This window comes from Lepus europaeus, chromosome 14 (assembly GCF_033115175.1).
Source record: "Lepus europaeus isolate LE1 chromosome 14, mLepTim1.pri, whole genome shotgun sequence".
NCBI classification, from domain to species: domain Eukaryota; kingdom Metazoa; phylum Chordata; class Mammalia; order Lagomorpha; family Leporidae; genus Lepus; species Lepus europaeus.
In genome coordinates this window covers 59,585,768-59,600,251 of record NC_084840.1, presented here as the reverse complement: position 1 = coordinate 59,600,251, position 14,484 = coordinate 59,585,768, and the positions used below count along the sequence as shown (strand labels likewise).

Here is a 14,484-nt window from a genome sequence, read left to right as displayed (position 1 = left end):
TACTTTGCAGTGTAAATACTATTTGAAAGCCTATTTCTAATCTGCCACAATGGCCTTTTCTGATTATATTCCTTAATAAAATTATTGTGTTTTTTACTAACTTGTAAGTGATTGGATTGTTATTAGAGATACTACTTGGAAAATTCACATAGAATTACAGATTTTTAAAGCTCTAAGCACCTTAGCATCATCCAGTCTAGCTTCTTTAATTTCAGATGAAGATACTGAAATCCCTGTTTTTTGTTTTTGTTTTTGTTTTGTGTCAGAGAATACAGGCATCGAGCAGTGCTGTGAGTTAGCTAGATTTTTTTTTTTTTTGTAATTTTATTTTGATGGTAGATATTCATCTATCAACTTAATAATTGTACCTTGATGGTAGGTAATCACCTACCAATTTGATAATCATAAATACAGATAATATTTAGCTGATCTTAGTTTTGCCATGTATTGAATAGCCTCACCTTTTCTCTGATCAACAATTTGCTTTCATATTTTAGCCAAAGCTCACAATTGATCATGAAGATTAGCCTCATTCCTTCATTAAACATTTAGTTAGGATGCAACTTGTACATATCAACCACTGAGCTAGGATCAGGCATGCCAGTAGTTAATGTGTGAACCCAGCTCTCAAAGGGCCTGTCCTCTGGAAAGAAAAGTAAATACATAAAAAGACACTGAAAGCCTCTGATAAGTGCAGTGATAGAGACATGAACAGAGTGTTTTTGAAATACTACAGAGGGTATCTAACTGTGGCAGCACTCAGTGACTCACTGGAAGGACTCACAGAACTCAGAAATGCTGTGAGTCTCACAATCACAGTTTATTGTCTTGACAGGATATAGATTAACATCAGAGGTCAGACAGATACAGCCTGAGCCAAGGGGGTCACCATAAATCAACTGTTAGCATAAATTAGTTTGGTCCAAGGACCCGGGTGTATTTAGTGATACTCATATCAAGCAGGATATCCTGAGGTCATAGAGTTTATCTCCCAGACACCAGTGAAGGACCAATCTTTGTTCTGGTAAGCTTTTAACATGCTGGATTTACCCTTATTGCACATCCAGGCGGAACTTGGCCCAGTGCGTGAAGGGAGAGCAAATGATGTTAGGGAAGGCTCCTGAAGGTGGTATAACCAGAGCTGCCCATGACTGCTGGGATTGCATTTTCTTCTGCTGCTTTATGGTTAGTGAACATTATCTTGCATTTCCAGTGTTCTCAACTGTTGGATGAAAATCTAAAGGATGACTACTTTGAGGAAATCATGGAAGAATATGAAGATATTAGACAAGACCATTATGAGTCTCTCAAGGTGAGTGACAGAAACAGGTCTTTGCTTATTTGGGCAATTCAGTGATCCCATGGTTTTTAATGTGACTTTATTTACTGTTTTGAGGGAGGGTAAGAGCTTACGATCAATACAGAGAAGTCTTATTTTCTAATTCAAATTAGTTTTTCAGGGTCTTAAGTTCCCAATAATTTTTGGTTATATTAAAATGAATTTTATTTATTCAGCCAAACATGTATTGGGCCCCCAGTAGGTGTTAGGTACTATGCTAGACACCAGAGTTATGAGAATGAGTAAAACATGAGCTTCTACCCAGCAGGGAAACAGGAGCTGAAACGGTGTACGGAAATGATGCTCACAGATCCCTGTTCTTGAGGGAGTAATGGAAGAAAATGGGGACATTAGACAGGACCATTGTAAGCCTCTCTCCCTGATTGCCCAACAGGACTGTGTAAAAGCGATGTTTCAGGAACTGTCCCTCCCTAGATAAACTTCAGAGAATCTATTCAGAGCAGGGACAGTGACTTCCTTAGAAGCCGTTGAGGTAGCTCTCCCTGGTTATCTGCCTTCCCAGATTTTACTTTGTGGGAGCCTTGGGAGAATTGTTAGGCAAGGGGGAATGAACTAACAAAGAGCCTGATGAAAATATGGTGCTTTGTTTTGGGGGAGCTGGTTAGCCCAGGATGCTGTGGTTGGCCTTCTTTCTTCTTGAGTTTGTGTACCTTAACAGTCCCTCAGTTCTACCTTCTGTCCTTATGGTGGTTGATGGCAGGCCAATTAACATCCACCAAGGTTCTGAAGATACTGGCTTGCTTATTCCAGGTTCTATCTACATGCAGAGTTGACCTTAGGTTTACATGTCAATATTCCTCATTGTGGTGCTACTGTAAATGAAACCATACAGGAAGGGAAAGGAAGAGCTTTTTAGAGTAAGGATTTTTATTAATAAAGCATTTGTTTTCTTGCAAAACTTATAAAATGGCATCCTTGGACGTATTTTCGTAGTAGCAGTGGCAAGCTAACAGTCTCTGACTAAATAACTTTTTTTTTTTTAAAAACAGGAGAGAAGATACTTACCCTTAAGTCAAGCTAGAAAAAATGCTTTCCAGATTGATTGGCTGTCTGAACCTCACCCAGGTCTGTTTTTCTGTTGGCTAGAGAAAGGCTGGGTGTGATAACTGACAGTGCACTGAGGAGATATTTGTATTAACTTGGCTACAAAATGAAACCGGCTTCTAGTTGCTCTCAGTTGTGTCAAATAATGAGTGACCCTGATGACTGTGAACAAAGTAAATGGGTACTATTTATGGAGAGCCTGTGGTGTGCCAGACACTGTCCTTAGGTGAACCCATAAGAGCTTTGTGAGTCCTTGAGACAACTCCCATGTGAATGTGGGTCTTATCTCCATTTTAATTTGAGGAAACTGAGCTTTGGCTAATAACTTGAAACGTTACTAGGTTTCTATCTCAGATCTGTCTCTTTCCTCTGTGCTGTGCTTGAAAAAGCTCTGTGGAGATATGCGTGGGTGGAACTGTCATTGAGGTGGCCTGGGTCTCAGGCCCAAGGGCAGATGTGGAATGTCTGACACTGAACATGCCTCTGCTGGTGCAGATCTTTGTAACATTGCAGCAACGCTGTACTGCCTGTTCCTTATTCTCTTTCTCACTCTCTCATGGGTGATTCCCTTTCTTTGTATTTCTTTTATTGGGTTTTTTCTCTTTCTTTTTTCTTCTAATTTCTGTCCACCTCTCTTGACTCACATAGGTATTCATATGGGAATAGAATGTGTAAGATGTTCTGACAGACTCAGAAAGACATGAGATACAAATGCAAAACCGAGACAGGTGAACAGGGCTTCTATTAATTGAATCCATATTTCCAACATGATATCTCAAATCGGCTTTTATTGCTCCTGACATCTGTGTTCTACACATGCTCGGCAGAGTTGTGAGGATTAAATTGGAAATGTAGGTGTGCTCGGTTCTAATTTCATTCCTGCGAGTTCTGTGTGGTTCAGTGGAAAGAATGCCAGAGTAGGAGCTGGGAGGCCAGCGTTCGCGTCCAAACTTGGGTCCTGGCTCTGATTCATTACGTGACCTTGAATGTCTTTTTTCCACACTTGACAATTTCTAACATGTGAAAAGAGGGTTACTTTATGGAAATGTTGTGAGGATAAAAGTAAATATCATATGAAAGCCTTTGAAAACATAGAAATCACTGTGTATTCCAGCCACAAACATTTGCTCTTCATCTTTTTCTGTGAAGTTAGACACAAGGGCATGTCTGTTTTGATCAAATCAAACATCCAAAATGTATTTTTGTAGAGACAATCCTGGGAAGGCCAAGAATGCCTGGCGGCAGTGGGGACTTTACAAGTGGCTGATTTAACCCCCAGAGCAGGGCCCGCTGCAAGCTCTGACTTCTGCCTAAGGGCTGTGGGGCCCTAAGGAACAGCCCTCGGAAACGTTTCTGTGGGCAACTCAGTCTTGGGGTAATTTCAGAAAGTCAGTACAGGAATAAAGGAGGTCTTCTCTCAAGGCCCTGCATGTTAAACCTGGAGCAACTCGAGAACTTAGGGGGTCAGACTTGTCAAGGGCGGTGGCCCCAGGTGACACTGTGGCAGCACGCAGTTCCCTGCTTTCCTGAGCAGGAGGCCACTTTAACCAGGAATCTGTCACAAGTTGCTGTTTGATTTCTCTACTAAGTAGGCTGTACAGACTGTGTTTCCAGACAAATCAACATGATAGAAGATTTACAAAGGAGGGATTAGCCTGTGTAGTAAAAAGATGACAGGGCAGAATGGAGAGAGTAGTGTAAGCCAGTGTGCTAAGGAACGGTTCCCAGGCAGAGATTCTACTCCTGCTTATCTGTTCCGGTACTCTCACCCTGCACTTCAAGATTCTGTGTTTTTTGAGAGCCCCTGAGGTTGGTAGAGTAGTTAGAGATTGGCAAGGATAAACAAGAAGTCTTGGAGCTGCAGGAGGGTTGGCATCATTGAGTCTGGCTGTGATATTGCTGCTCTTGGTGGCCCAGAAAGCCCAGTAGCACCATCGCTCTATAAGGCCTTCACAATTATATAAATTGTGGTAGGCCTTAGACTCACGGGATGTTAAGAACAACCTATTTAATATTCATGTATACCCACTAGTCAGCTGAAGAAATATTTAATAACAAACAGCAACACAATTATATGTAGTAGAATGCATGTGTATATGTCCATCCCCCTTCCTTCCTTTAATAAATAACCACAGTCCTGATTTTGGGACTTCATTTCCTTCCAGTTTGTGTGTTTGTGTCAGTAGGCAATATAGATGATTGTTTCATGTTTTAAAACTTTATATAAGCAGCCTACTATATATGCCTTTCTGTAGTGATCTTTATTTTAGTCTTGTTTTCATTTGCATAGGGGAAGATTAACCCAAGTCTTTTTTCTTGGTGGAATGGGGGTGGAAGGACTGAGAGAAGTTTCCAAGAGTGGAGTAGTCAGTCAGCTGCATGGGAAGAACAATTTTATTTAAGATTTGGTGCAGAATTACTCCTTTTCCACGGTAATTTAAAGTTCCCCTCTATGTAAGACAACTCCTACGGGTGACAGGAGGGAGGCAGAGCGTGGGAGTCAGCGCAGCAGTGAGGAGCTGGCAAGGCGGCCCCTGTAGGCAGTGTGCCAGTGTGAGGGGCTCGGCCTGAGCACTGACAACTGTACTTCTTTTCTTGTAGTGAAGCCCACGTTTATCGGGACCCAGGTCTATGAAGACTATGACCTGCAGAAGCTGGTGGACTACATTGACTGGAAGCCTTTCTTTGATGTTTGGCAGCTCCGGGGCAAGTACCCGAATCGAGGCTTTCCCAAGATATTTAACGACAAAACAGTAGGTTAGTTCAGTATGTTCTTCCTTCCTGCCTCTGATAATCAGGATGTGGCCTTGTGAAGACCAGAGCGGTGATACACAGTAGATTGGGATTATGCAGGGGATTGCTGCTTTCGTATTGTTAACCTGCTGAACTTCTGGGTGGGTTTTAAATTGGTTAGTACTTACTTTATCCACTAAATTTGACCTTTCACTTACACGTTCTTTCAATAAATGGACAACCGCCGTATGCTGGGTTTTGTGCTGGGTACTAGGGATAAACAGAAGATAGTATAATTCCTGCCTTTACTGCATGACTAGCTGGCACAGTCTATGTAATGGCTACCTGTTGGGTTCCTGTTGAAGGCCTGGCCCAGCCACATGGACACAAGAAGAGGAGACAGAGCTTAGACTGGGAGGCCAGGGCTTCCTGGGATAGGGAGCATTTAAACTGCTTTTTGAGTTACTGCAGCTGGAACTGGGTTTGCGGGATGACATTGAAGGAAAGGATCTTCCAGGTAGAGGAGATGGAGTATGGGATGCCAGAGACGCCTGTGCCCATTTGGGAAACTGCAAGGAGTCCAGTGCCCTGAGCATTGAGGAGAGGAGTAGGATTTGGGATTGTAAACTAGATAAGCAAATGAATCAATAAACTGTTATTCCCAAATGTCACTTTGAGCCTAATGCCTAAAACCTTCTCCGAGAGACATGGAATGAAGATGAAAAGCTATTCAAAGGATCAGGTAATGATTAGATCAGAACAAGATGTGGGTGGGGGTAGACTCATGGAAGTAGTAGACTAGATCTCAGAAAAGCCTGAGAAGCCAGTGCCTTGTCAGCTTCCTAAGCACATCCTGGAAGTGTGTGCGTGTGAAGCTGCTGGGACTCAGCAGCTCTCAGAAAGCCTGGAGTACAGTGGTGGGCAAGGGTTTTCTCACTGTGCTGCCCCCGAGTCATCATAGGCAAACAGTGGGGAGACTGTAGGACAGGCTATTCACAGAGCTTGGGCTGCTCCATTTCACTGACACAGAAAGCAAGGGAGGGAGTCAGGAGAGTGGAGGCCTGGCTCCCTTGTGCAGGTGCTGAGACCGTCCAGGCGCTGTGCAGAAGCCACACTGTCATGCCCCCAGAGGTCACTGTGAAGTCAGTGGAGTTGTGTGTGCATGAAGAATGTCAGGGAGCCAGGAATCTGGCCTGCTTTTTCTCACCCTCTGTCTGACAGACTGCTTTGAGGAGCAATGCTTTGGCTCTCTGCCTTTTGTTAAATGGAAAAATTTAAGTGGCTTTAGCTGAGGGAAGCAGACTGTGGGAGCTTCACTTACCAGGAACCACTAAGCCCTGGCTGCTCTGCCTTAAAGAATGCTGGTGGTCAACACTGAGAAATTATTTGAGGAGAATAGATAGGGGTGAAAGGAGAAGATGGCTGAAGAGGGACAGTGGTTTTAAAAAGAAGCATTCTTGTCTGGTTATCATTGGCATCTTTAAGTGAATTCTAAGTATGTTTTCCTAATAGGTGAAGAGGCCAGAAAGGTCTATGATGATGCCCAGAACATGCTAAACACACTGATTAGTCAAAAGAAACTCCAAGGCAGGGGCATCGTTGGATTCTGGCCAGCACAGAGTGACCAAGATGATGTCCACCTGTACGCAGAGGACGCAGTGCCTCAGTCTGCAGAGCCCATAGCCACCTTCTATGGGTTGAGGCAACAGGTATGAAGGGCATATTGACAGTGAGCTCATTGTGTTTCCTTTTTTGATTTTAACACTAAAAATGTCAATGAGAATTAAATAAGAAGCTTGAGATTTGTATAAAGGTTAGAGTCTGCTCCACTTCATCCCCAACAGCCAGTCACAGGCCCGTGCCCAAAGCATTTGTGAGGGTGATGGAGAGCAGGCGCCAGCATGGGTGTCAGAGGCAGGGCCTCCCAGGCGCCAGCAGTAGTGAGGCAGTTACCATTCTATTTGCAGATGGACTGCCGGGTCGCTGTTGCTTCCATGGACATACCCATGTTCTCAGTTGTCTTATTTTCTGAAGCAACAGAACATTTACTTGTTCAAGAGCACTGGTTTGCATCTGTGTATTTTTAAATAGACTGGTAGCTGCCTTTCTCCAGGGAAGGCAGGCAAAAACTAACAGTGGCTGAATGTGTGCCAGATACCAGTTGCTAAGAGGGTGCTTGATGACCCATCCTGTGTGAGTCCCACACAGCCCTTTGGTTAGCAGTGTGCTGCCATGGCACAGATGAGTAAATGAAAGCTGGTAGAGACGGTGCTGTGTTCCATGGCTTGTAGGGGCGAGCCCTGCCCCTGCGCATCCCCATGGCTGTTCTTTTACTACCGTGGCCTCCTTTGGGTTGGAGAGAACAGGCTCTTCTCAGCATAGCTCCCTCTCATGTCCCCTTCTTTAAAAAGCACAAATAGCATATGTGGGTCCCTTTAATTGCTGTAAAAAATAGTTGTTCTAATCAAGAATTGGAACCAGAATTCACCAGAATCATGGGCAAGTTAATTTCCAATAAATTATTCTTTCAGTTTTATCACTGTTTTCAGAAGGGATAGTATTGCTTTTGATCACCACCACAGTATCATTCACAGTGACAGGTATTTTGACCATAGCAATGTCTGAAGGGACTCTTCAATTGGGGGCCTTGAATGGTACCATAAAGAATTCAGTGAGGACAGCTACATCCTTATTGCTCACATTCAGGCTCTTACTGTATGCACCCAGACTTGGATATCCCAGGATATTAGCAGCAGGGTTCCAGGGTTAGATTTCAGCCCCTCTTCACTAGGGAACTGGTGACTCTTATCTGGTTGTAACTAAGATCCAAAACTGCTGCTTTGGCTAAGCCTTTCATTTTTCAAGTCTGAGTCCTCTCCTGATCTCTTTTTACTTCCAGTGCCATTCATGTCTGGGCAGTCTGTGACATACTGTATTTGAGCGTGAACTGTAATGAATTCTCAGAGTTTGCCTTTGTAATAGTCTCTGGAAAGGGGTACTGGACTGTGCACATAGATGACCTAATCAGATTTTTCTAAGGGCATGTCTTCTCCAGTACCCTCTGGGAAATTCTGGCTGCCGTGCCTGATTACTGTGGCAGTCTTTGTTCTGAGTAGGCTGTGATTGCTGTTTCCTCATAGGTGCCACAGGATTCCATGACCTGTTCCTCTCTTGCTGCTGGGAAGCTTTGTAGCCCTGGTAGCCCCTGTAGTTTTGTTAGCAAAACACAGTTCAAGGGCAGAGTACAACTGGAAATGGCCCCTCCACACACAGCTGTCCCTGAGTTCCATGACATTTACCTATGCTGTTATCAAACACCTCCTGGCCTGTAGCACCCAATGATTTTCTGTCCAGTGTCAATTAGGCTGTTCTTGCTTCCATGGCCAAAAAATAGCTCCAAAGCTTCTGTATTGGCCACAAACTGATTAACTTATTAGTCCCCTGCAGAAGGAGTTTCTATTGTGGTATTGGCTCCCTGATTCTGAGCTAGTTGATCAGTCTCTGTGTACCTCAGGTTTCTTGTCTGTAAAATGGACCTGATGGTATTATGTACTTCAGAAGACTGTTGCGAGAGTTAAATTAGTAATTTGTATAGAGCACATAGAGCAGGCCTAGAGTGAGCACTTGATAAATATTAGTTGTAAGTTGTTTGCCTTCTCAGCAAATATTTACTGATGGTCTTTTTTTTTTTTTTAATCATAACCAGGACCTAAGTATTAATTACTAATGTGCTAAAGAACTTCTTCGAACTTTCATAGTATTGCTCTTAATTTGAACACTTGCATGATTTTTATTTCTTCATATTACCATAGTTTAAATGTAAGCAAAGCATTATCTTAGATAGTGATTTCTCTAGGATAAACTAATGATAATCCAAAAGGCCAGCAATTTCTAAGTTTACATTCAATTCTATGACTTAAAATTTCCATATAAAGGTTTGGGAATTAACAAGCTCAAAGATACATCTACTAAAAAATCTATCTAATATAATTTTTGGTATCAAGTTAACATAAATATGTAATATGTACTTATAAGAATGACATTGTATTTTTTCCCCAAAGAAACCTTTTATATAAGGAATACAAATTTTCTAAGCACAACTTTAGTAATATAGTGATTCTTCCCATCATACCCACCCTCCCATCCACACTCCCACTCCTCCTTCTCCTTCCTCTCCCATTCCCAGTCCCATTCTCCGTTAAGATTCATTTTCAATTAACATTATACACAGAAGACCAACTCTATATTAAGATTTCAACAATTTACACACACACACACAAGAACTTTGAGAACAAGTTTTATAGTTAACTCTCCTAATACAACTCATTGAGGACAGAAGTCCTGCATGGGAAGTAAGTGCACAGTGACTCCTATTGTTAATTTAACAGTTAACGCTCTCATGTATGATGCCCGTGATCACCCAAGGCTTTTGACATGATCTGCTAAGGCTAATCCACTACCTCTGTCAGTATTTAGACAAGGCCATAAGGAAAGTGGAAGTTCTCTCTTCCCTTTAGAGAAAAAGTAAATCCTTCTTTGATGGCCACTAAAAAAAAAGATTTATTTATTTATTTGAAAATCAGAGTTACACAGAGAGAGGAGAGAGAGAGAGAGAGAGAGAGAGAGAGAAAGAGGTTTGCTATCTGATGGTTCACTCTCCAATATGGTTCACTCTCCAATTGGCCGCAATGGTTAGAGCTGTGTTGATCCGAAGCCAGGAGTCAGTAGCTTCTTCCAGGTCTTCCACACAAGTGCAGGGGCCTAAGGACTTTGGCCCATCTTCTACTGCTTTTCCAGGATGGCCACTTCTTTCCACTGAGGTCTCACTCACAGAGATCCTTCTTGTAGGATATTTTTTTGCCACAGTGTCTTGGCTTTCCATGCCTTAAATACTCTCATGGGCTTTTCAGACAGGCCAGAATGCCTTAAGGGCTGATTCTGAGGTCAGAGTGCTGTTTAAAGTGATTGTCACTCTATAAATCTGCTTTGTGAACTGCTTCCCATATTGGAACATTCTCTCCCTTTTAATTCTATTGTTATTACCAGACACTTGATCCTATTTATATGATCCCTTTAACACGTAATCCTATCTATATGTTCACTTTAACACTTCATATGATCACTTTAACACTTAAGATGCCATTTTTACCACCCAGCTTAATGGGATTTGGGGTCCCATGACAAGTTTTTTTTTTTTTTTTTTTAACTTTTATTTAATGAATATAAATTTCCAGTGTACAGCTTATGGATTACAATGGCTTCCCCCCCCCATAACTTCCCTCCCACCCGCAACCCTCCCCTCTCCCGCTCCCTCTCCCCTTCCATTTGTATCAAGATTCATTTTCAATTCTCTTTATATACAGAAGATCAATTTAGTATAAAGATTTCAACAGTTTGCACCCACATAGAAACACAAAGTGAAACATACTGTTTGAGTACTAGTTATAGCATTAAATCACAATGTACAGCACATTAAGGACAGAGATCCCACATGAGGAGCAAGTGCTCAGTGGCTCCTGTTGTTGACCCAACAAATTGACACTCTAGTTTATGGCGCCAGTAACCATCCTAGGCTGTCGTCATGAGTTGCCAAGGCTATGGAAGCCTTCCAAGTTTGCCGACTCTGATCATATTTAGACAAGGTCATAGAAGACAGAGTGAGGATAGTAACCAATGATCCTAAGAGTGGCATTTACCAGGTTTGAACAATTATACAGCATTAAGTGGGGAAGAGGACCATCAGTACACACAGGTTGGGAGTAGAGCCATTGGTGGTAGAGTAGAGGTTATGATTACAAAGGAATGAGGCCCAAGTGCACTAGACAGGGCCTAGAACAAAGGACAGAGTCATTATTAGAGGAGCTAAGAAAGGTGCTGTCTAAGCTACAATGAAGTTTTCTGATTGAGAGGCAAATAGAACCTGATAGAAGGGGCTTGATAATAATCTGGTGGGCTTCAGGCCTTGTAAATTCAGAGGCCAAGACCTATCTATCTCTTCACATGGGGTATATCCTAAGGGAGGTGTGAACCTCCTAGGGGAAGGCACTCTGTTGACTTTCATTACTTGGCTGGCCTGGGAGGAGTGCTGGCCAGGTAAAGGCAGGGGGCATCTCTAACAAGAAATTTACAGTTCTGCCTGCAATGTTGCTGACCCTACTTGACCATCCCCTCAGCTGCAGTGGTCACTTTGGAAGTTGGGCTGAGTGAAGGGCTTTTCAGCTTAGAGCCAATAAGATCTGTGGCTCTGACCTGGGCATCCTTCGACTCCAGGGCAGGTCCATTTCCAGTGATCCAACTCTTGGCAGAGCTGCCAGGGCTCTTCACAAGCTGACTTCTGCTGAAGCCCAGGCTTACCACATTGAAAGCCACTGCAGTGGACTGGCCTGTTGGGTCTCCTTGAGGGCAGATCACTGTACAGATCAGCCATTAATAGGCCTGCCACCCATTGCTTCTGATGCCGAGCTTTCTTTTCCTCCTGGTTTGTGTTCAAGCAGACCAGAGGATGCAAGTCAAGGGAGTGCCCGTGTCCCATCTCTAATCTTCGGTGGCCTGAACTACAAGTCTATAGTCACAGGCATGTTCTGTAGTAGTTTTTCTAAGGTAGACAATGCCCATGAGGAAAATTATATTCTCACTTTAAAACTTTCTTTCCCTTTGGTCTGAAAGGGAGGTTTTTTCTACTTACTGTATACTTCGCTGATGGCAAAGTGAATCTAGCTATGAGATTATTATTTGAGTTCTTATTTTGGCTATGCTATTGCAGAAAAATGTTAGCCATCTCTTTTATAAGGTCTAAAGATTAAATTGTGCATCCTACAGATTCCTTCATAATAGAGTTAGTTTCCTACCTTGAAGAGAATAGAGAAATGAAAGAACAAGTTGGGCTTAGAATAGAGAAATGAGGGAGCAAGTCCTAGATCGCTTGCTGACAATTTAAAATTATAAACTCATCAACCAACAAGAGGCACTTGCTTACTTCACAGTATTTTTGAAAGCACCTGTAGGATTTTACAAGTATTTAACCCTTTAAGCCTCTGGGGCTTTCTCATTAAGATAACTATCATGTCTCCAAAATATCTGGTTGAAATAAGATTTCTTAAAATCATGACATAACATAGACCAAATTTGATCATTGTTACAAGGTGATTATTCAAATTTTTGAAAAAAGCACATATTTAAATAACCCATAGCTCTTAATAAAAATTCAGCTGTTTTTGAACAATTAGAATTTAACAGACATCAAGAGAACATAATAGATTACTTTAACACATTGCTTTAACAGAGCATCAGAGTTTAATTCTATGTCAAAGAGAAATTGAGCTTCCTGTGATCTTTTGCTGTGAGGTTTCCTTCCTTTACCTTCTTTCATATTGGTGACCATGTTTCTGTGTTTCTGTGTGTAAGACATCTTTAAGCATCTTTTGCAGGGCAGGATGAGTGGCAACAAATTCTTTCAGTTTCTGTTTGCTATGAAAAGTCTTCATTTCACCTTCATTCACAAATGAGAGCTTTGCAGGATATAATATTCTGGGCTGGCAGTTTTTCTCTCTTAGTACCTGGGCTATGTCTCGCCATTCCCTTCTAGCTTGTAGGGTTTCTGATGAGAAGTCTGCTGTGAGTCTAATTGGAGATCCTCTAAGAGTGATCTGACGTTTCTCTCTTGCACCTTTTAGGATCTTTTCTTTCTGTTTCACTGTGGTGAGTTTGATTACAACATGTCGTGGTGAGGATCTCTTTTGGTCATGTTTATTAGGGGTTCTATAAGCTTCCTGTACTAAGATGCCTCTGTCCTTCTCCAAACCTGGGAAATTTTCTGCTAGTATCTCACTGAAAATGCCTTCTAATCCTTTCTCCCTCTCCATGCCTTCAGGAACTCCTAGAACCCGAATGTTGGGTTTTTTAATAGTATCCTGTAGATTCCCGACAATATTTTTTAGATTTCTAATTTCTTCTTCTTTTCTTTGGTTTGCCTGTTTCCTTTCCTGTTCTCTGTCTTCTAAGTCTGATATTCTCTCTTCTGCTTCGCCCATTCTGTTTTTAAGGCTCTCTAATGTGTTTGTCATTTGATCTATTGAACTCTTCATTTCATTATGATTTCTAGTCACTATCAGAGTTTCTTGTTCCACTAGTTGTTTCATTTCATTTTGATTCCTCCTTAATATTTCACTTTCACGAGAGAGATTTTCTATCTTGTCCATGAAGGATTTCTGTAGTTCAAGAATTTGTTTTTGAGAACTTCTTAATGTTCTTATCAATTTTTTGAGATCCGCTTCTTGCATTTCTTCGATCTCATCATCTTCATAGTCTTGAATTGGGGTGTCTTTTTCATTTGGGGGTGTCATAGTGTCTTCCTTGTTCTTGTTAGCTTGGTTTTTGCGTTTGTTGTTTGGCATGTTGGAGATATTTGGTTTCTTCACTGTGGTGTTTTTTCTTGTTACACTATGGCTCTATATTAAGTGGACTGTCTGCTTTCAGTGGAGCCTTAGAGGCTTGAGATGAGTGTGGACTGAGAGCTGTGTTTGGTTCCTCAGGGTTGAGGGTGTGTCAAGGATGACACTCCCAGGTTAGGTGTGGTAAATCTCTCTTTCTTTTTTTGATTTAAAAGGGAAGTAATTCCGCACAGCTGAACGTAATTGGAGGTAGTTAGCAGGCAAATGATATACCCACAGGAGCCAGAGATCAGAAGCTCTTTCCCAAGGACCACACAGGGAATCTGTGCTGTCCTCAGTGTGGGCTCCAATTCTCCTGCAGTCTCCCACTGGGTTGCCAAGTTAGATGCTAATCTCCTGTTATTTCACTCCTCCCCCCAGAGTCAGGTTTTTCTGCTAGGCTCAGGGCAGGTGCAGACCTGAGGTCGCCCTGCTTATGACGTATGTCCAAAATGGCGCCTGCTCTGTCTTGCTCGCCTTTGAGAGGTGAGCGGAGAGAGAGAAACTTGTGTCCGTATCAGTCACTTTTTTTATTTTTTTCTCTCTCTTCTAGTTAGCCTGGTGAACTTTTCCTCACGGAGTTTCAAGCCTCGTTCCCTCTAGCCTCCTCTTTCTGCTTGCCTGCTGGTATCTCGGGCTATGGAGGTTCGGCTCACCTCGTGTTCCAGCGCTGGTGCGTTGAGTCTGCCGCTGGTGTCCCGAACTTGGGCTCCCACGCTCTCCACGCAGGTCCACTGTGAATCACTAGTTTCGGAAGAGTTTCCTCTGCTGTTTCTTCCCCTACTCTTCCTTGACCCTGCAGTATCTCCACTTATATTAAACTTTCTCTCCCCCCGGACTAAGTGTGCTTCCTGCCTATTCCGCCATCTTGCTGCCTCTTCCCATGACAAGTTTTTAAACTGTACCCTTAGAAGTAAG

At 42.5% G+C, this 14,484-nt stretch overlaps 1 protein-coding gene across 2 annotated transcripts in view; it reads left to right on the top strand.

Moving 5' to 3' along the window:
* The window catches only part of MTR (5-methyltetrahydrofolate-homocysteine methyltransferase), a 152,101-nt gene that overhangs the window by 122,643 nt on the left and 14,974 nt on the right, over positions 1-14,484 (top strand). For both annotated transcript variants that reach the window (XM_062210681.1, XM_062210680.1), the window contains exons 26-29: positions 1,214-1,312; positions 2,350-2,425; positions 5,006-5,161; positions 6,650-6,846. In XM_062210681.1, the coding sequence (XP_062066665.1) occupies positions 1,214-1,312; positions 2,350-2,425; positions 5,006-5,161; positions 6,650-6,846 (528 nt within the window). The remainder of the gene's footprint in view (positions 1-1,213; positions 1,313-2,349; positions 2,426-5,005; positions 5,162-6,649; positions 6,847-14,484) is intronic.